We start from the raw sequence: 23,065 nt of genomic DNA on the forward strand, positions 1-23,065 counted from the left end.
CCAGTTCCCAAATTGCATTCTGCAAACCCCTAGGGTTCCACAAAAGCATTGTAGGGTTTCCATGAAAAATCTTTCAAAACTTTATAAAAATATTTTTAAAAAGTCCATGCCAGAGTATGAACATCTTATAGAAAATCAGTGTACCTCAGCTTTAAAAACAGAATTTTAATCTGTGGGACTGGGTGATTATTGGATAGGATTGATAGATGTATAGCTTCAGTAGCCGGCAAGGTTATTCTAGCAATCCTTTTGTTCATGCCCACTTATCCATGTGAATCAGGCTTTTTACAAAGTTAGGAGTAAGTTGGATGTTGCCCTAGATTTACATATTTAGCTGTTGGACATAAATCCCAATTTCAAAACTATTGTAAGTACATAAACAATTTTCTTCATCACTTTAGTTATGAATCCAATATTTTCCTGTTCCAAAATAAAGGTTATTTTTGTTATATTTTAAATGTTTTCTATTTATTTCCAAACCTACTACATTATACAAGATAGTCAAGCAATAGGAGTAGATGAAAGAAGAAAGACCTTTGTGAATCCACAGTGAATACGGACAAAGTTAGGGTTCTGCGGGGGAGTGGGGGGGGGGAGACTTCTGAAGGGTTCCATGACAGAAAATGTTTGGCAAACGTTGTGGATCAATCTCCAGCTTGTCATGGGATAAGAAATATAGCTTGTCATTCTGAAAATGTACACAGTTCTTTTGGATCAAAGTAATCTTTGAAACACAAAGCTGTAAAACATGTACTCCTTGAGGTGTTAAAACCATAAATTTTATAAGGTTTCTTTGAGGTATTATTTTAGAAGAATCAGAAGATGACAGTTACTGCATTCAGTCAGCAATGCAAGTGTGTGCGTAAATGCAGGCAGACTGCATGCACATGCACAAGTCTTGAAGCCACACTTGCCTTTATTTAAAAGGAAAGGGTCTTTCTATTCGTGTAAAGGACTGAGGCCCCTTCTTCACTGCCATATAATCCAGATTATCAAAGCGCTTAATCCTCATTATCTGCTTTGAACTGTATTATATGAGTCTGCACTGCCATATAATCCAGTTCAAAGCAGATAATCTGGGTTTTATATGGCAGTGTAGAAGGGGTCTGAGGTCCAGTGGAGGTGGCTGCTAGACAAAGGAAGGTTTAAACCAATTTGTACTAATTATTTGCTTCCACCCACACTGTTTTGGAACCTTCTCTAACCTTCTCCTGAAGATTGTTGGGGTTTTTTTTTGGAAGGGGGGGGGGGAAGAATTTTTAAAAGTAATCTCCTCATCCTTTCATTTACTGGGATTGTCATGTGAGTGGAACCAGACCCACTGAGAGTGTATTCAGATCCCAATAAATTTTTCTTCTGCTCTCAAGAGGGAATGGCCTTCATGCCGTATCCAAAAGTAGACATACAGAAACATGAGCCTCACTTAATGGTGGCCTTAGAATCCCATACATGCTGCCGTTTGAATGCCATACATTATATTTGAATAATTGTACTTTTTATCTACATCAGTAGTGGGCAACTGTGGTGGGTATGTGGAATCTGCACTGAGTCCAAAAATTTGGTAGAAAGAAAATAGCCAGAAGTCTATGTCTGCTTTGGATTTTGCTTTTTTAAAAATATGTGAATAGAGCAAGTGGCCTGCACCTTATATTAAAGGGGAGCTCTGTGTTAAGGAGAAGCAGTTCACCCTGTTTTGGCCAGAAAAGAGAGTTTGGGGGACTCGAGGACCACAAAACCAATGTGTGATGGAATCCTTACAGCCCCAAAGGCCATACTTTTGCTAATCTGATCTAGAACATATAAACCTTTAAGAAAATGTATTAATTTTTTCTAGGTTTTTAATTATGTGTTTAATACTTTCAGGAAGATCCTGGGTAAATTCTATTTTTGGACCCCTGGACTTGGTGCGGCTTTACCAGCTTCTTATGTGGCTATTCTTATTGAGAGGAAGAGCAGGTATGTGTTCTCTTGCTGGTTCTGCATTGCTGTGGGTGGGAGTCATTCAGATTTCAGAATGCAGGAAAAGAAACGGATAAAGCTGTAGCTATTTTTGTATTTGCATACAGTATTGTTTCAAACAAATGACTTTTTAAATACCTATAAGAGAGCAGAAACTATAAGCATTAGCTGAAAGGCTCAATGCACCAATTTCATGCAACAGCATTGAAAATAATCCTTTTACATTGTTTATTTACCAAATTCACGTGTGCCTTTGCAGCACATAGTTGATGTTGGAAAGCCCCCTGGAGAACTATGTGGAGAATCTTAGTATTTAAAGAGTACGAAAGCCAGTACCTTAAGTCTGTCTTTTTCCAGACAATTTTTCATGTTTTGCTTTGACCCTTACTGAAGAAGTGACAAGTACAATTCCAGTAGTACAGTAGTTTAATATTCCTTAGTGGATTTATCACCCGTATGTTGCTTCATCAGTCTCTGTTGTTGTCATTTATCATTTCCACATGAATTGTCTCCTCTGCTGAGTTCCAAGATTATGTCTGATGATATCTAAAGATGCTTCTACCATTTTCGTATATATAACGAACTACAAAACTTAGTATATGTTCAACTATTATTTCATTTAAGGTTATGTGCTGTTAACTATCATTAAGTTCATTTACTTGTGGTTGTTAAGGTCTTTGTCCTTAAACCGGGTTTCTAAAGGAGTGGGCATTCTCTATTGCATATGACACAGGTCACAATCATCATCTCTCTGCTCCTAATGCACCATTTGCAGTTAGAATGGACGTAATGGTTATCATTCCCAGCTGTTTTCACACTGTTCCTTTTCCCAATTCTAGGTGTCACTTTGCTTCAATTTTCATATTTGTCCATTGTAGTTTCTATCCTTGTTCAGCAAAAAGAGAAGAGAAAGATATGTGCACAAATCCCTTCTGTTACTGTCCACAGGGTATCATTTATAAAGTCTGCCTGCATTGCTTTGTATATCCTTAGGACTAGAGATGACAGCTGTATGCAGCAGTCTTCAGAGGTATCCCTGTAAGTCCTATAGATGCTATCTTGAATAGTCTTCTTGTTTTGTAAATGTTATCTCCTGGTAGGGCTAGAAAACTTTGAAACTCTGCTATCTAGTGTCAATAATACTGGTCTACATAGATCAATGGTCTCACTCAGTGTAGGGCGACTTCCCATTTTCTTATGAGATAAATCTGCTAGTAGTGCTGATCAGGCTAGTTATGTGTTTCCTCTTTGATTAGAAGCAGCACGGCTCTGAATTCCAGTTGCTGAGAAATATCAGCAGACCTTGATGTGTTTCTACGTTTATCAGAAGCAACTAGTTGGTCACTGTGACGAACAAGGTGCTGGATAGGGCAATGTTTTAGCCTATTCTGTCTTGGTTCTTTTATTGAGATATTAATGTGCTGTCATACTTAACTTCATTTCTCAATTTGATTGCTCATTTCCATTTCCTTTTTAAAAAAAAATGTTTGTTTAGATTCTCGTACAAATAATGGAAACAAAAGACTATTGTTGTGTATTTTAAAGATTTTAAGATAGTGCAAAAGGAGAAAAGCTTAAAAATAGAAACTAGTACAAACCTCATGCTTTGGGGCTAAATGTGGCCCTCCCACGGCGTCAGTCTGACTCTTTGGAGTCCATAGGGGCATCATTATTTGAAGTTTTCCTAGATTTTGTAGTTTTCTTTCCATTGTAAAAGGTTAATGATGGTATAGTTAAGAGCAAGAGCTTTAAGGTCTTAAAATATGTATCATGTTTTTGATCCTACCGTCTTGTTTTTGGTACCACACACTGCTGGAATATGACCCCTAACAAATTATCTGAAATTGAGATTATCCTGTGGTCTGAAAAAGGTTTTCTATCCTTGATATCCAGTGCTCCCTCCTCCAAGAATGCCTATGCTACCTCATTTTTTCCTATTCTAAAAAAGAGATTTTCTATGCCTAGAATTTTTCAAAAGTGGCAGTCCAGTTCATTACATTACCGATACATTTTAAGTGTGGTAGAAGTGATAGATAAGGTTTTATGTAGCTAGCTCCTTTCATTGAGCTGCAAGAGTTGGGTTAACATTGTGCCTTATACAGTTGAAAGAGTTGGAGGTGGAGTCAGCAAGGAGGTTTCTTGGAGGGATTTTCTGTGGAAGCCATTGTCCTATAAATATTTTCAAGAGTAAATGGTTTGCCTGTTTTTCAACATGATTTGATAGGTCACATTGCTTGTCTGTAGCTTTCACTAGTCCACAGATCCCTTCATTTCTGTATCTTGTTGCTCCATTTGACCTCTACTCTTCTCTAAGGCATCTGCACACCCTTCTCCAGTCATATGAGTCTACTTAGTCTCCTAAAGATGTCCTCAGGAATGGAGCCCTTCGTTTTCTCTCCTGCTATGCTCATGTTGTTCTCACCCATATTTGCACTTTACAACTGAAAGAGTCACCAGAGAGGGTAAAGGGAATTAGTGAGAACAGGTGCAGTATTCATTAACTCCTGCTAGGGTCCTTGAAAGGAAATAGGCTTGGCAAGAAGCTGGCATATAGAGGTTGCCAAGAATTAGAGAAGGAAAATGGGCAGACTGTCTATGCACCATTCTGTCCCCACATCCTCCCCCCAGCAGTTCGGTTTTGGGTGCTATATTTTTCTTGCTATTTTGTTCTGTTCCATGTGCCTCTCAAAAATGGGCTTACAAATATAGACACCCTGAAAAATTTGCTGTGATATTAAAGTGGGGAAAATCTCCCTTTTCCCAATACATATGTGTCAGAGAGAAAGAAATCTGAATCCTTCTTTCTCCAAACTAGCTATAGTGAGCTTTATTTATGCCCAACTTTCTCTTTTCCTTCCCCTAGGCTGTGTTGGAGGGGTACATAGATTAGTTTTCTCCTCAAATGATCATTGTGTGGTTTTAGGGAAGTGAGCTAAACCTGTCTGTCTTGAGCCAGCACAACTAAACCCTTGTCCCTGTTCAGGATTAGTGTCTGCTCATTGCCACCAGTGATATTCCTTCAGGTGTAGGGCAGTCTTTCATTTTCTACTCTCCTTTCCTATGGGCTCTAATTATATTTGTATGCATGAGGTCTAGTTTCATTTTTTATTAAGAAATATAAATTCTCTTAATGTCTTTGGAATACAGAAGCTAAATGTGTATTCCTATGTGTATGTAGAAACAGAGATTGGAATATTACAATTTAGGAAAAAGAATTCCCAATATAATGCTAGTGGATTGGGGCAGTTTATTTTTAATCCCCCCCCCCAAAAAAAACACACCAACTTTACCAAGTTGAGGAGACATATTGGTCTGGCTTTGATTACTGCCACGTGGAACCCTATACCTTACCTTTAGGTCAGTTACCTTTATTTAGAATATTTCTACTCTGGTCTTCAGCCAGGAGAGCTAATTTGATTGGTCTGTGCTCTCATACAATCTAAATAAGACATGACACACAAGGAAAATGAAATTGGAGTGTAGGGAGGGGTTAAGTTTAGTAAATTCTGCCCATTCTTCTCACCCTCTGAGGTCACAGCAGTGACGTTTGAGATGACCCCTAGGCATGGTGGAACTATGCAGTTCAGAACCATGCTCTCTATAATAATAATAATAATAATAATAATAATAATAATAATAATAATAATAATAATTCATTATACCCTACTTTTCCTCCCCTGAAGGGGACTCAAAGCTGCTTAACAGAAAAGCACCAGGATAACAATTTAAAATACAGTAGAGTCTCACTTATCCAACACTCACTTATCCAACGTTCGGGATTATCCAACGCATTTTTGTAATCAATGTTTTCAATATATCATGATATTTTGGTGCTAAATTCATAAATACAGTAATTACTACATAGCATTAATGTGTAATAAACTACTTTTTCTGTCAAATTTGTTGTATAACATGATGTTTTGGTGCTTAATTTGTAAAATCATAACCTATTTTGATGTTTAATCGGCTTTTTCTTAATCTCTCCTTATTATCCAACATATTCATTTATCCAACATTCTGCCGGCCCATTTATGTTGGATAAGTGAGACTCTACTGTATACTAATATGCAAACATTAAAACAGGATTAAATATAAACAGTACAGTAGAGTCTCACTAATCCAAGCCTCGCTTATCCAAGCCTCTGGATAATCCAAGCCATTTTTGTAGTCAATGTTTCCAATAAATCGTGATATTTTGGTGCTAAATTCATAAATACAGTAATTACAACATAACATTACTGCGTATTGAACTACTTTTTCTGTCAAATTTGTTGTATAACATGAAGTTTTGGTGCTTAATTTGTAAAATCATAACCTAATTTGATGCTTAATAAGCTTTTCCTTGATCAGTCCTTATAATCCAAGATATTCGCTTATCCAAGCTTCTGCCGGCCCGTTTAGCTTGGATTAGTGAGACTCTACTGTATTTCAAAAATCCCAGTTAAAAACCATTAAAATAAATTAAAAGTTAAAAACCACAGTTACCCTTGAATTAGGGAACCAAACAAGTTTTGGGTTCTGTTCCATTTCCTGTTCAATAGCTGTTCAGGTTGGATAAGTGGGACTCTACTGTACCTGCAAACCCATACATTTCTTGTCTTTTCCCCCATCCTTATCTTATTCATTAGATATTTCTTTGTTTCTGCAGTCTTCCTAGCCTACAACCAGTGGTTAGTCACAAGTATTGTAAAGCCATTTAATCAGTGAGTTTTAATTAAGTCTTGACTTACAATACATTCTGCAATTATTCAATTGGTATATTCTACTGTAGATTAGCAATTTTCATGTTTTCATGTCCTGGTTAATTCCTAGTTCAAATGTAATTCTATGTATTTTCATGACATCATTGCACCATATACAGATGGTCCCTAAGTTACGAACAACATAGGTTTCTTAGGTCTCTTCTTAAGTCAAATTTGTATGTAAGTCAGAACAGGTACATTTTTAAAGTGTAATTCCAGCCAAAAATACATCTGTTTTATTTGGATAGCGTAAGGAAGAGTTAACAGATCTGAGGTGTTTGTTTTGCTGTCTGTGCCCCTGGTCAGAAAATTTCACCTTACTTTCTGTCCTTGTGATCATTGGATTTTGAAAATTGTGTCTTGTTGTGGAAACAAGGATTGGTAATAAAGCTTTAATGGAGACACCTTTTCCCCATGATAGTTCTTTCAGGAGTGAATTTCCCTTCCTAGGGGTAGATTTCTCGCACTTCCTGTTGTCTTATCCTTGTTCTTAACTCTGAGTCATTTGTACGTCAGATGTTTGTAACTTGGGGACTGCCTGTACTGTATTTACTAGAGTCTAATGCTCACCTTATTGGGGTGAAACTACATTCCCACCTTCATGTAAAGATCAGGGGGACTCAGAGCCCCAGCAACTGGACGGCTCTTACGGGGGCGGGGGGGGGGGGTGATGGGGGTGTAGAGGCTGTTCCTATCAGCCTTGTGATGTTCCCACCTGGTATCATTCACGATTTAGGTTGAGAAGAAGGGAGTTCTTTCCAAATGGGCCATCTACTACTACCTTTTCATAATGTGCAATTGGAAAACAGACTATGCATCTGTAGCCAATGTCAGGTGGAAGATATTTTGCATTATATGTTAAATTGCCCTTTATATAGAAACCCTTTCTGATAAAAGAAAATGGGAACGCTCTTGTAGAAACTGTTCAGTTTTTACTGAGCTACTCAAATGAATATATAAGATACAGAGTGACCCTTTTTGCTTTGGCTGCAAAAAAGGAGAGAGCTAGATAAAGTTGTCATCAAAGTGCTAATTTCACCCTCTCCCAAAATGTATCTGTAATTATCAATAATTCATATTGTTTTTGCTCTTTGCATGAGCATAATGATGGCCTTTGGTATCTTTTGTTTTCTGTTTGCTCTTAGGGTACTCTTCTGTGCATCTTGTGCTTTTTTGTCATGTCTTTGGGCTTGCACAATAAAACTTTTGATTAGAATCCAAAAGAGAAGGGAGTTCTTCCCAAATGAGCCATCTTACTACTACTAATAACAATGCTTTCATTGCTATAACAAACTTGTTCTACCTTTTCCCTTTTACACACACACGCACGTGCGCGCGCACACACACACACACAATGTTCAGTGAGTGCTTATTTAGAAGAAAATTGAGCTTTGTTCAGTTTTGATTTAGGGTTTATTTGATTCCCAAAAGTAAATCTTGACAGTTCCTAAGATAATTTTGAGGAGATGGAGTACTTCTTAAAAGCTTATTTAGGGAAAATGACATCAACTATGGAAGTTAATCCTTGAAGATGCTGTTGCTCCTTTTTATAATAGTTAGAATATGTGCAACATTTCACCTTTAATGATTGTTTTTCAGATGGTGGGTTGATAGGGTTTCTGCAAGTGCTTTGATGCTATTGGATCAGTTGGCATTATGATTTCCTTCCATGAGTAGATTTGGGATGACTTTTTGCCTCTCAGCCAAGGACAGTTTGAACTTCCTTTCCTTGCACGTCTAAAACTTTGGAAAAAATAGTGTTGCTTGCAAAAAATACTCAAGTTGTTAAGCATGAGGCAAAACTTGGCAGTAGATCTTTATGCTGCCTTCTAAGAAGCATTAAAAGAACAGGAGTAATTAACTTCCCTCTTACTTCAAATTAGGTATTTCACATTTGGGATGGTGTCACTCATAATGATTGCCAGCTGGGGGGCTTCTTGAAGTCACTTTTCAGGTGATCATATGGCAAGAAATGTCCCAGTCTGCATTAAGTTTTCCACCACTTTTTTCACTTTCATAGTCCTTCTGTTTGGGTAGCAGGCACAGTGATTTTCATTTGGAAAGGAACACTACACTTCTTCCCACCATGGTTTCTGGACAGGGTAATATGGAAAAAATAGAGAATTTCTGGGCAAGCAATGTACAAAGTAATATAAACACACATTTTCTTCTCTGATGTGGCATTGATCACTTAAAATTACTCTGAAAACAGATTAGTCTGATCCACTGGGCTGATTTAAAATAATATTTTTTGCTGGGAGAAAAGTAACATTTTTTCTCATTTCAAGGGTGCTAGTGAGGAAATAAAGAGTACTTACTAATGAGTTCAAATGGAGTATCCATATTTACACAGAGAGCCAGTAAACAGATCCAGTAATGCTCTTGGTGCTAGCAGTTCTGTATAGGTTGGCCATTTTTCCGTTATTGTACATTAGTCCCAGTGCTTCTAAACAGAGAAGCAGTAAATCAGCCTGAATTCAACTATGATATTTTTACATTCTTCAGTAATTAGGATAAATAGAAACCTGCTTCCTTGTATATATCTTGCAGTGTGATCCTATATATACTTACTCAGAAGTTGACGCTGCAGTGTGACCCTAAATATTCTTACTTATTCTTCAGTTGCCTTTGTTCCATAATTCTGAATGCAGTTATTTTTACACTATTCAGTGTATATAAGCAAAATATCTGTCATATATATTTACAAGAGTTTATGTGAGTGCAGTACATCTATGGACAGGTACACACATACATGGTACATTCTGTATCAACCAGGACCAGACCACTTGGAATCAGGGTTTCAGTATAGGTATTATACTTACTGAAAGCCACTGTGATGTTGTGCTTTGAGTGTTGTACTACAACTCAGCCATGGAAACGCACCAGGTGACCATAGGCAAGACACACATTCTCAGCCTCAGTGTTGTGACTGCACCTTTGGGGATTATGGTTGATGGGGATGGAATTCGAAGAGGAAGAAAAAACCCTCGTGATGAGGGTTCACTGGAGGAGTTGCGCAGGAAGCGACTTAGAGAGCTATATGGGGGATCTTCTGAGGAAGATTCAGATGGGGAGATGGATGCTGAGGAACAGGTGGTGGCTGGGGAAGCGGGCACTGAATGGGCACAGCCACCGGAGATGTCTGGGGATTTGGGGTCTATGGATACTTCTGAACCTGGGGTTTCTGCAGGAGCTGATCCCAATTGGGATGCTTGGAGAAGGGAAGATGGTTCTTTAAGTGTTCATGGGGCTAAGTGTGGGCAGGATGATTGGGACTCCGACGAATTGCTAGGTACTCCAGATCCACGAGCTCTAGCTGTGTGGAGCTCAGACTCTGAGTAGATTTGGGACACCTGGTGTTTGGGTGTGAGTGTTTGGTCACCCAGGAGGAAGGGGAATAAAATGGGAATGTTTGGCCACTGCACTTTGCGTGTGGCAAGGTGTTGCTGAGGCGCCATTGGGATCTCTGTGTTTCCATGAAGACTGGACTTGGACTATGATTTGAATCTGCTGTTATCACCTAGCTTGGCTCTCGCTGTGTCTTATCGTGGACCTGTTTTGGATGACTGCACCCTCTTCAGACCTTGGATCGGAATTTGACCTTGCTACTGCCTTCGCCCTGTGATTGATGACTACTATCGGCTTTTGACTCCTGGCTTGCTCTTTGGACACCGCTGTTATCTCCTGACCTGACCTTGGAATCCCGGACGACGTCTTTTCACCATCCTTTTGGAGCCTTCGGCTTTATCCACATTGTGGAAGCAGTCTACTGCATTCTTAGTTTGTTTGTTTGTTTCCTGACTAATTTGGTGTTTTCTTTTGGGAACTGTTCCTTTGAAAACTACAGAGCCGGCTGGCAGGGCTTGGACTCAGAAAGTGCAGTTTGCACTAAGTTTGTTTAGCTTTGTTTTTACCTGCTTGTTGCTGAATTATATTTTTTTTTTGAACTGCTCTTGAAGCACTGATAGTGAAGTGTTTCAAGGTTTTTTCTGTGTTAACATTACCTTTTGGCTTATCTGCTGAATAAACTCTATTTTTGTTCGCTAATTGGCGTCTGACTCTTGACACTCAGAGAATGCCAACTAATCTTGGCAAGGTAACCATAAGTCAGAAATGACTTGAAAACACACAACACAAAAATATACTTATTGAAACAGTGTTCCCTAGTGGCGACCTTAAGAATCAAACTTTCTTGGTAACAGTTTGGTAACATCAGGGCAGAGGGAAAAAATTATTTACTGGTGAAGCATAATTAGTGTACTGTGATCCTCTATCCAGCACTCATTTCTCGTTGTCTCTCTCTGGAGGTTGAAGACCCTTATGGCTGAGAGCCAGTTTTGTTAGTTTCTCATTTTCTATGCATAGTGGCAGTTGGGGAAAATAAAGTGTATTTGGCCAGCCCTTTGAGAACTGTGTGAATCTTGACTTCAAGTGTCAGCTGAGTGATCCTGGTTTTGTTCCCTCCTTAATAATAATAATAATAATAATAATAATAATAATAATAATAATAATAATAATAATTTATTTTTCTATCCCGCCACCATCTCCCCGAAGGGACTCGGAGTGGCTAACATGGGGCCAAGCCCAAAACAGAAGCAACATATAACAAATTAAAACCAATATCTATAACTGAGAAAAAGTGATACAACAATCAAATAAAATAAGCAGTTGAAATACAACATACAGTAAAAACACATAATCCTTGCAATCTATTTTCCTGTGTGTGTATGTACCTTCATGTTGCCCATTGCCTTATGGTGACCACGTTTTCAGCCTCTCATAGAAGTACTAACTAGGGCTAAGCCTTTTTAGGTTCTAGGAGTCATGCTTCTTTTTTTCTGCTCTAGTGACTGGAAAGTGTCAAAAGTTGGGACTTTACTTTTTTCCTCAAGTGTCTTTGTTAGACGGTGATTAGACCAGGAGTTCTCAAAGTTTTTCAGCCACAGAGTCCAAAAGTTTCTCATGGAACCCGAAGAAATGTGTGTGTATGTGTGTATGTATATATATGTGTGTGTGTGTGTGTGTGTGTGTGTGTGTATGTATATATATCACTCCTGGACAAACATTTTGATGCATTACGTTTGAAAATTTGACAGACGGGCCAGCTCCAGTGGCAGATGAATGAAGAATGTTTGTGTGAACTAATTGAAAAAAAAAACATGAACGAATTCCTATGCACACTACACATATCTTTTTGTAGTGCAAAAAAAGGAAAGAAAGAACAATATAATGTTTAAAATGAAGAACAAATTTAACCAACATCAACTTAACAGTATTTCAGTGGAGCAACCCAGGGGCCATCCAGTCCAATCCCCTTCTGACATGCAGTAGCCTTTGTAATAATAATAATAATAATAATAATAATAATAATAATAATAATAATAATAAGACCTAGGCTTGCACTTAAACACAATCGGCTCTGACAAAATTACCACCTGCCAGCTACAGAAGACCACTTTACTGAGATCTGCACGCATTATTCGCTGATACATCACACAGTCCTAGACACTTGGGAAGTGTCCGACATGTGATCCAATACAACAGCCAGCAGAGTGTCTGCTGTGGACTCTTGTTGTGTTTCAAATAATAATAATAATAATAATAATAATAATAATAATAATAATAATAATGATGATGATGATGATGATGATGTAGAGTCTCGCTTATACAAGCTAAATGGGCAGGCAGAAGCTACGATAAGCGAATATCTTGGATAATAAGGAGGGATTACGGAAAAGCCTGCTGAAGGAGCCAGTGAGCGAGTGGGTGAACGGGGAGGGCTGCAAAGGCCCTCCCTATTCACCTGCTTGCTGGCTCGGCTCCTTCGTTAGGCGGAGCGCCGGTGCTTCCAGCACCCAGCCTGCCGAAGGAGCCAGCGTGTGAGCGGGTGAATGGGGAGGGCTGCAAAGGCCCTCCCTGTTCACCTGCTCGCTGGCTCAGCTTCTTTGCCACACTGGGGCCGGCGTGGCGAAGGAGCCAGCGAGCGAGCAGGTGAAGAGGGAGGGTCTTTGCGGCCCTCCTCCTTCACTCGCCCGCCCTCCGTGGCTCGGTTCCTTCAACACGCCGGGGCTGGCAGCACCGGTGCCTGGCCTGACAGCACCGGTGCCTGACCTGGCGAAGGAGCCAGCCAGCGGGACCGCCCTCCATCCCTCTCTCACTCACCCGGCTGGGTTCCGGCAGCACCGAGATCTGGCCGGGTGAGTGGGGGGGGGGGGGGAGGAATTTGGCTCGGATGAGCGTCACTCGAACGAGCGGGGCTTTACTGTTATAATAATAATAGCAGAAAATCCAGGGGCCATCCAGTTCAACTTTTTTCTGCCATATAGGAAAAGCACAATCAAAGCATCCCCTGAGCGGTGGGTGGAAAATAAGGTGTTTTAGAGGCAAGGAAGGTATGGGGAAAGGATCTGGGAGGTGAGGAAACAAAGCAGGGGGAAGGCTTTTGGTGGCAATGGAGGTGGGGAGGGGGAAGCAGGAAAGAGAAGGGAAATCTTGGAGGAGGAGGAGTGGGAAGAGGGGAGGAGGAGGAAAATGCAGAGGCCTTCAGTATGCTTCACGGGGCCCCAAGGGCCCCATGGAGCACTCTTGGTTTAAACTGTACCGTGCTAGACTGTACAGAGGGAGAACCCTTTTTCTTGGATTTTTGTCTGAAAAGAATTAAGAGGAGGCAGGGCAAACAGAAGGGAAACAACTCCTTTTTTCCTGACATTATTGTCTGCTAGACCTCTGGAAAACAATTGGCATCTCTATGGATGGCTTTTTTCTCCAAAATGAAGACATTTTATAATTGTACAAAAAAGGCACTATTGCATGAAAACTTATAATATCACCATGCTGCTTAAATATTTTGACAATTATAATTTCATTCAAATCTGCTAGAAGGATATTGTCATTTATTAGCCTTCTTAAGCAAGTGGAGTTGCCTGTTGTGTAAAAGGAAAGTGATAATTTCAGTGCGGTTGGAAGAAAGGCAATTAGAACTCATTTAAAGTTAATTGTTGTATTACTTGCCTAATGAGCCTAATTCTCTATGCTTTCCCTTGTTTAATTACTCCACTATGCATTCCAGTAAAGGAATCTAATTACCATTCATCAAAATAAAGTTCCAGAGTTGCTTTGAAGGGGTGTGTTTGTTTGTGTCCCCTTCTCCCCCTTCAAGTGTCCTCTAGGCAGAATTAGTGTTGACTTAGCGGTTGGGACATTATAGTGGCGCCTGTCTCCCTGCTGTAGAGCAGGCTGTGTCACTGGTGCCATTATTAAGTCCTAAGTTGAGGTTTTATAATTTGGCTATAAAAAGGAACCTTAGGCTACATTTAACACCTTTCAGTTCAAGATCCTTTGTTTTGAGTGTAGGGGAGGAGGAGAAACCCTGACCAAGACTTTAGCGGGACATTTATAACTATTGCTTCAGACCTTGGGGTGAAGCCCTATAAGATGCCTCTGTCAACTCCCTGAAAGACTTCACAAATCTGTCTTTAAAAGCAGAGTCTTCATTTTTGTACTGTGTGAACTGAGATGGATCCCTTTTTAGTACAAGAGTTTACAAAAGTACAAAAGTTGTCAGTATATCTTTGTAATGAGTTTTCCTACTTTGATATTTCAACATTGCGGAGTTTTTTGCTCTCCAGGTGCAGGAGAAAACAAGTTCTTTACAGATATGGATTGTATGGCATAGTGTTTTCAGCAAGCATGGCATGCTCCTTATTAAATATTCCACAGTATATGCACAATGAGCTGAACACCACAAAATTGCTGTGGCTTCTGTGGATTTGACAACTTAAACACAAACTGTATGTAGGCGAAATGTTATTGCAAATTAATGCTTGTGGCTGTGTGGTATATTCAAACTTCAGTGCCTAATTCTATTAAAATGTTTCCTGTTCTTTGGTGCTTCTAGTTAGTAGTTTGCTGCAGAATGTACTTATTTAAGCTCACAAGGCAGTCTGGATAAAATATGTTGCCTCCTATTCCCAATGTGTATTGTCAATACTATGGTTTATTGTTTTTTAAAAATAGTAAACACACTTGCTGGTTGTGGGTTCTAGAAGATACAGTTCCAAGAATTTTTTTACAATGTCAGGTACTCAATGTGAGTAGATCAATAGGTACCGCTCAGGTGGGAAGGTAACGGCGCTCCATGCAGTCATGCCGGCCACATGACCTTGGAGGTGTCTCTACGGACAACGCCGGCTCTTCGGCTTAGAAATGGAGATGAGCACCAACCCCCAGAGTCAGACATGACTGGACTTAATGTCAGGGGAAAACCTTTACCTTTTACCAGGCACTCTTATAATGATAATATTTGCTTTTTGAGCAAGTTTCAACAAAACAAAGAATTCAGTATAAGGCATAAAAATGGTAAGGAAAATTTCAGTTTTAAATAAAGAAATGACTTTTAGTCTGCATTTAAAATCTCAGAAGCAAAAGAGAGAGTTCTTTAATTTGCTGAGAACATTTTATTCCTCCACGGTTATTATTTTTTGTTATTGTTAGAAGAAATACTTCAAAATAGCGTATTTGCAAATTTGCCTAATGTAAATTTTGTACAGAATGGTGGACATTTAAAGGAAAAAGGAGCAGCTCAATAGCTTTCTGGTTTAATATGTTTTGACAATATTCTGATTAGTGTTCAGTGGTTTTTGGATCTCCGCTTCTGTTGAAATTATTCTGGGATAGTGTAGATCTTGAAGTAAAAAGACATTGTTATCTGGGAAAGCAATCCTAATACAGAAACAAAACTGTGCTTCACAATCAGTTTTAAACTGAACTGAAACCATTCTTTTGGGGGCTTTACATCCATTTTACTTGTCTTTTGAAATTCTCCCACTCAGTCTGTAGAAGAGAGCAGAAACTCTTTGACCACCAGAGCAGTTTTTGTAAAGGTCCTGGGAATTTATAGATGAAAGTTTAAGTACCAGTGATGTAGGAGTAACTTGTCTCATCTTGAAAGTATTTGAACTCTTCAGTGCTGTTGTAAGGTGGACAAGGGAGTACCTGTTTTTTCATAAATATTTCAGACTGGTTCACACATCCTTGGTTTCTAACTTTCCTCAAATATCCTTTTATCTTGTTTGTCAAATTTCCAAGTGCCTCCTTGGAAAATTATTTATCTCCTCCCTCTCTTTCTTCTTTCATGTTTCAGTAATCTCTAAAAATCCGTTACTCAGAAATGTGTTTCAAATGATTTCTCAATGCTGCCTAATTTATGAGTAAGCTTTTCAAACTAAAGGATGATTGTCCTCAGAATGCAGAGCTGATAAACTATCTTCAGTTCTCAAGTTGTTATTAGTTGTTGCTAATGGGAATTTGAAGGGTTTGGTGGAGATGGATTTGTAGCCATTGGTGACTGATGGACCCATAGTGACTTTAAGACAGAATAGCCAGCTGACATGAGAAGACAATCTAACTGAGAAGCTTGCTAAAAATGATGGCATGAAAATAGGACTGTTAGTGGAAGGTCTTCAAAAACATCTTAAGAAGATGTGGAAGGGAGCAGGCAGAGTAGAGGTGCAACTAGGAAGTCGAAAAATATGGAGTTCGTGCAAATTGGGCAGAGTTTTGGAAAGTGGTAGAGGCTGTAAGAAGCAGTTTTTGGAGATGTTAACAGGGAAAGAGGACCGAAAGAGAAGCATGTAAATGAGGAAAGCTTTGAAGAAAATCAGGACTATTTTTTAGAGAAGAATACAATCATTGGAAATAGGGATGATGATGATGATTAACTTTATTTACATTCCACCTTTCTCGCCGAGGGGACTTAAGGCAGCAAACAATCACACACTTTGATCCATTGAAAATAAAGCAAACACAGAAATTATAAAACAATTAGATACAGTCCTAAATGGCTGAGGACCTGCCTATCTTTGTGAATACATCTCCCCCTATGGCCTATGGTGCTTGACTACGGATTGGGATTACTGTCTATGTTTTAAGTTTAACTTTTGTAAGATGTGTTATACTGTGATTTTATTGTGTTACTGTTTTTATTGATGTAATACTGTTTTGGGCTTGTCCCAATGTAAGCTACCCTGAGTCCTTCGGGAGATGGAGTGGGGTATAAATAAAGTATTATTATTATTATTATTATTATTATTATTATTATCATCATCATCATCATCATCATTATCATTAGATGGTATCACGTGTCTGGTTAAAAATACAATTAAAATGTAATGAAGATAATTAAAATGCATTTTAAAATACACAATCCCGCCCAAAATCCCACCCAGTAAAAGAATTCCTTTAGATTAAATGGTTTTGAAAAAAGTAATTTGGAATAATAATTTGGAATTATAGCATCGCTTAATACATGTCCTGGAGTTTATGTCTTTCTGAGAGCCAGATTTTGGGAAAGTAAATTAATTCCTCAAATTAGTTAGTTTTATTCTCAATAATATGAATTTAGCAGGTTTCCTGAAGAATATCAAATGTAAACCTACACTTTAACAAATGTATTAATATTGCTATTAAAGTATGTTAGAGGTGAGGCAATTCTTCCCTTTCTCAGCTCAGTACAATAGTAAGGTTTCAGGAAGATCAGGATTAAGACGGAAGATATGGTAATCCATCACCTAGTTCTGTCCTGGCTGGCATGTTGTAATTAATAATGAAAATGATAAGGCCATTCCTGAATGGAGGGTTGAAACACATGGTCGGATGGTTATTTCATTGCTCAGCAAGAGGTCCTCAAATAGCCATGGCCTTTTTGAAAGACAAAGCTATTAGAACTGGAGGCCAGTGTCCACCCCATTGGTTTGTAAAAAACCTTTTCATTGGCTAGTTTTTCTATATTATAATTTGGAAGAACTGCAGTGAACCTGTTTATGCTCCTTTATTGTGTTTATTGTTGGGGTAGATAAAAAATTATGTAAAATAACACCTTCGTGCATCAATTTCTTCCTCTCTTGCCGCCTTCTTCCTTTTGTCTCCACCTAGCTGTTCCATTATCCACCGTCCTCCTTTACACTCAGAGAATGGAGCTTGGAAGTGACAGATACAGCTGGTTAAATCCATGTCCTCCCACCCTTTGCCTAGAATAGTAGGCTTGTTAGATACCTGATCTTTTAAACTGGAGATGCCACAGACTGAACTTGGAATCTCTGTCTCCTACATATTAGCTATATGGTCTACTACTTTATGCTTCCTAATTGGGAGTATACTGAGATTTATTGATTAGGAAAATCACTAGAGGTGTGCAATTCAGCCAAAAGGCATGCCGTTTAGGGGGTCTATTTTCAGCTAACCCCTCATTCTGTTTACCAGGAAGTTACTCAAATATGGAGAAGTGTTGGCATTTTCATTCAGCCCATTGACTACAATGGGAAACTGTAAAGGTTCAATTCTCAGTTTTTTTTAAGGCCGATCTTCATGAAACCTACCATAGTTTTAAATCCCATTTACAACTGCAGGCTTGGAAATTTCAGAACAATTCACCAATCTACTGATTTTTTAAAGAATTATTTTAAGTTTTTCCATAACATTTTTAAAAATAAGACAAACCTCAAGAGATGGTTCTGGGAATTGTCGTCGCTGGTTGTGTCCATTCTCAGCCAATCAGAGCATGGACACAACCGAGCCTTTTATTGACTGAGAAACAGATAGAGAGAAAAACTTCCAACTCCCATCATGCTCCGAGAGGAACTCAGACACTTGTAATGCCAAGCCCATGCAATTGCTGCTGGGAAAGCAAGTTCCCCGCAGGGCCCTCTCTGGAGAAGGAGCCTAAGGAACTTTTCTTCTGCTGGGCAGGGAGAAAAGTCTCTGCATGATCTTCTCCAGAAGCCCGTGGCAGACACCTGCCTCAGGTATAATGCAGACTTAACTCCATCCTCTCCGGTAGCTGATAATCTGGCTCTCTTGATCAATTTTGCCCAGCTTTTCGGTTCCCTCCTCCCCATTCTGTATTCAGGAGATGACACGAAACGGACCACTGTATACTACAAATCATAATTTGGGCCCAAGCCTAGAAATCAGTTGCAAAAAAGATTAATTTAGAAAGTTGTCAGATGAAATATGTCTCATCTTAGGATAAATTTTCAAGCCTGACAGTTTCCAGATCTCTTAAAATACCATCATTCTATGTAGTAACTATGTGATGTGATGTGTTTGTGTGTGTGTGTGTGTGTGTGGGGGGGGGAATCAGTGACTCTTTTCCGAATGTAGGGAACTGGCTACAGTTGTTTCACTCTTTCTTAGAAATTCTACAGGACTAGCAGCAGGAAGCTCATTTATTTGCTGAATTTATATTCCACCTTCCTCCCAAAATAGGATTTAAGGTAGATTTCAATAATTAAAAAATAAACTAAAACACTAGTTTACAAAAGACCTAAACAGCATCATCATCATTATTGTTATTATTGTTATTATTATTATTATTATTATTATTGATAATATACATTATAGACTTTATTTGTTACTCAGCTCTCCTCACGACTCGAGGCGGGGTGCAACATAGTTACAACACAGATAAAATATAATACTATTAAAATTGAAATGCACAGAACAAAGGCTGACATCAATACTAATAAAATGTAAAGTTAAAATCCACAGTTTAAAATTGACCTTAGTGCTTATATTGTTTCAAACATTATTAAAATGATTAAAACAGTTTAAAACACTAAAGCTTATTTGAGACATATTTTACAATAAAGAGTAAAACGCAGCCTACCCCTTTACACAGATACACATTACTATTACAGAATAAAAATTCACAGGCCTGGCTGAATAAAAACATTTTCAGCTGTTGGATGAATAAGAGCAAAGAGAAGGCCACGAGAGTTCCACAGCCTAGAAGAAGCCATAGAAAGCAGCTAGTCTGGTTGCATGGGCTATCACTCTGAATTATATTGAAGTATTCTGTTATAGCTAATCTAGATAATTAAAAATTGGTTGGAGAAAGGCAATTTGAAAATAGAGAATTGTTGGAGGCGCTAATAACAGAATGTATTCTTCGGGTTCAGAATGATACCTTTCATGTCATTCTCTGTAAACTTATCAGAAAACAGATGCTTTAAACAACAATTAATGACTGCTGAAGCAGCGAATAAAGCAATTCCAGTCATACACGTTAGTGGCAACAAATTAATATCTCAGTCTAATTATACACCTAGGAATTTAAAAACAGCTGAAATGAGATTTTGAATATTTAATTTCTGAGTATTTGTATTGATATTTTTTTTTAAAAAAAACACTAAATGATATTTAGACTAAACATTCCAGACTCCTGTAGTTGTCTTGTCCTTTTTGCAAATATAGCTACAATTTTTAGCTAATTTCCACTGTTGTACAATAAAAGGGAAAGTTTTTATTTAAGAGGTGGTAGTTTTGGCCAGTGCACAGATTCCTTAAGTGTTTTGTCTACAGATAACCTGCTGTCATGACGTTATGCAGTATAATTTTCTTCCTTATAAAACTAAAGTAAAATTTCATTTGGTATTTGAGCCAAATTAATTTCTGGAGGATAGGATCTAGTTAGTAAATGTCTATGTATGTATTGATTGTATAGGTCATCTGTTTTAATACTAACTGTAGTGTCAACCGTACTATCTGTTTTAGATTTTATTAAAAGAAATACTCAAAACTTAATGATTTTACATCATTTTAGCTGTTTTTAAATTTCCAGGTGTATAGGTAAGGGAATAAAATGTCAAACTATTTGAAGCTGCACAGACAAAACAAAATTACTAGGTTCTCTTGGTTTATATGAGTGCAAAGCTCTTTTTTCAAGATAACAAGGAATCAAGCAGCATCAAGCTCTGTCAAAAATTGTATGTATAGTCATAAAACAAGTCACCTGTTTATGAAGAAGAATCAGAAATAGCAGTGCACAAGCAGTCAAACACAGGAAAGTTCCATCTCTTAATTTTTCTAAAACTATCATTTTGGTAGGAAAATCTTCATTCTTTTAGGCATCTGGACTGATCAGGACTGAATGTGAATGGTATCATATAGTAGAGCTATGCAATCTCTAGGGCACTTTTTGACATTTAAATTTAGGTTTTCACAATAGCTTTAAGACAAATAAGATTGCTAAGTTTGTAAGCATTGTTCCCCAGTTAGTGAGTTTGTAACAGTAAAATGCAGTAAAAGATCATCGTGAATCTTAGAAAAATTAATAAATGGACAGAATTGCTAATGCATGTTGAATTTACTTTGTTAAACATGACTTATACATCCTTGAATATTTTGCGGAGTAGCATTCTTGCATAATCTTAAGGTTTGCCTATTCTCATCAGGCTGTGGAAATATTTCTTTATCCCACTGCATTATTTAGTCTACTTAGTCTACTTTGGATGTTTGAAATTGTGGTTGAAATGGCTAACTGGAAACCAAGAAACCATATGTCATGATAGACACAAACTTTCCAAACAACTTACATTTCACTTCTCCTTTTACATTCTGCTTAAGTTGTGTGTTTGTGTTCTTTATTCTTTTGATAGGTTAGACATTCTTGTTAAGTGAACTTTTGCACTGGTGTCTCACTGTCAGACTTCAACTGAAAGTAGGAAATAGGTGGGTGTGAGTGATTAAGCATAACCTAAACATTGACTGCATTGCTTTGTTATTTCAGACTTCCTTTTCACCCCCGTCATAGTTCTAGATCTGGAACAGTGGGCTGCTCAGTTAGGCAGCTGTTTGGAAGATAAATGTGTGATTTCTTGATGTAATTATGGGTTTGAACTATCAATTTTAGATTTAGTTATGACATTTACGTGGTGTTTAACCTTACAAAGATGATGATGTTTGCAGACTACACTTTTGTTTCTGAAGGATTGCTGCCAGGAACAGTTTTATGGAGTTGTGTTTATGTCCATAAAATACTTCTCAAGTTACCACTGCCTCCTGTTTGAATTAATACATGCAGTGATTTGTCTTTGCACACAAAATGTGAATAAATGGCTGAGATATTGCTCAGTTTATTCTCCTCAAGTGAATTCTGTTAAGGCTAAATGCAAACCAAACCTCTAGACAGTTTAGCCTAAGGGATGTTGTCATAGTTTATCTGATGACACCAGAATTCCCAAGTTGGAGGAAATATCAAGCATAGATTATTTCCCCTCTTCCTGGTTAATTGAGACATTTATCTCTGGTTGAGACAGAGCATGACCACCTCTCTTGTTGTTCCTCTTTGGAGAATGCCATTTGATCCATTAGGAAGACAGTTTCTGTTTGCTGACCAATTAACTGTGTACAGGTAACATCTCCAGGGGATGGTGTGTGGATATGTCACTGAAAATTAATCTACACATTGCACACATTACATATTACATGTTAGTATACTGAGAGAATCACAAGAGTGTTGCATGCTAAAGCTTCAACATCTATTGGCAGTCTAGGGCAAGTTGCATAGAAGTGAAGTAGCAGTTTGAATCTGGCATAGCGAAGAGACTGTGTGTCACTGAATTAAAGATCAAAGTCAAATGAAATCTGAGGAACTTTCTGTATATAGGATGTAAAATATGGAACCTATCTGGTACAGTGTTTTGGGGGGTTCTGACTTGGAATTGGGATCTTTGCTTCAGGACAGACCCCCCAACCTTAAGGTCCTGCTTTTGAACGCCAGATCCGTCAATGGTAAAACAGCTGTCATCCAGGATTTGATCCTGGATGAGGAGGCGGATCTGGCATGCATCACCGAGACATGGCTGGATGAGCTGGGAGGTGTGAATCTCACCCAGCTGTGTCCTCCAGGTTTCGGGGTGCATCAACAGGCCAGGGTTGGGGGGCGGGGAGGAGGAGTTGCGGTGATCTTTCGGCAGTCCATCGCCCTGATCAGATGCGCCGTTCCGCAATCCCCGAGGTTCGAGTGTGTTTTCCTGAAGGTGGGAGCCCGAGACAGCTTGGGGATTCTGTTGGTGTACCGTCCACCCCGCGACCCAGCAGTCTCTCTGAGCTAGCAGAAGTGGTCTCCAATGCGGCCCTTGTCTCCCAACAACTGATAGTTTTGGGAGACTTTAACATTCATGCCGAGACCACATTGACAGGAGCAGCTCAGGATTTCATGGTTGCCATGACAACCATGGGGCTGTCTCAAGTTATATCTGGGCCCACACATCAGGCAGGACACACCTTGGACCTTGTTTTTATTGTGGACGGTGGGACAGTCAGAGTGGAAGAGCAAAACATTCTTCCATTGTCATGGTCTGACCATCATCTGATCTGTTTAAGTATCGCCGTGCCTTCTAACCTCCGCAGGGGTGGTGGACCCATTAAGATGGTCCGCCCCAGGAGACTGATGGATCCGGATGGACTTCTGAGGTCTCTTGGGGATCTTCCTGTCCTGGAGACTGGCGATCCTGTCGATGTCCTGGCTGATCGCTATAACAGTGAGCTATCAAGGGCATTGGACACGATCGCTCCCGAACGTC

At 38.8% G+C, this 23,065-nt stretch overlaps 2 protein-coding genes across 2 annotated transcripts in view; one reads left to right on the plus strand and one right to left on the minus strand.

Annotated features, from left to right (window-relative positions):
• The window catches only part of grm5 (glutamate metabotropic receptor 5), a 1,174,932-nt gene that overhangs the window by 314,623 nt on the left and 837,244 nt on the right, over positions 1 to 23,065 (minus strand). The gene's annotated exons all lie outside the window — the stretch shown is intronic.
• tmem135 (transmembrane protein 135) overlaps positions 1 to 23,065 on the plus strand; it is a 184,337-nt gene that overhangs the window by 18,636 nt on the left and 142,636 nt on the right. Inside the window, exon 3 of the mRNA XM_003219353.3 lies at positions 1,864 to 1,956. Within this exon, the coding sequence (XP_003219401.1) occupies positions 1,864 to 1,956 (93 nt within the window). The remainder of the gene's footprint in view (positions 1 to 1,863; positions 1,957 to 23,065) is intronic.

The sequence above is a fragment of the Anolis carolinensis genome, chromosome 3 (assembly GCF_035594765.1).
Source record: "Anolis carolinensis isolate JA03-04 chromosome 3, rAnoCar3.1.pri, whole genome shotgun sequence".
In the NCBI taxonomy this organism is placed as follows: domain Eukaryota; kingdom Metazoa; phylum Chordata; class Lepidosauria; order Squamata; family Dactyloidae; genus Anolis; species Anolis carolinensis.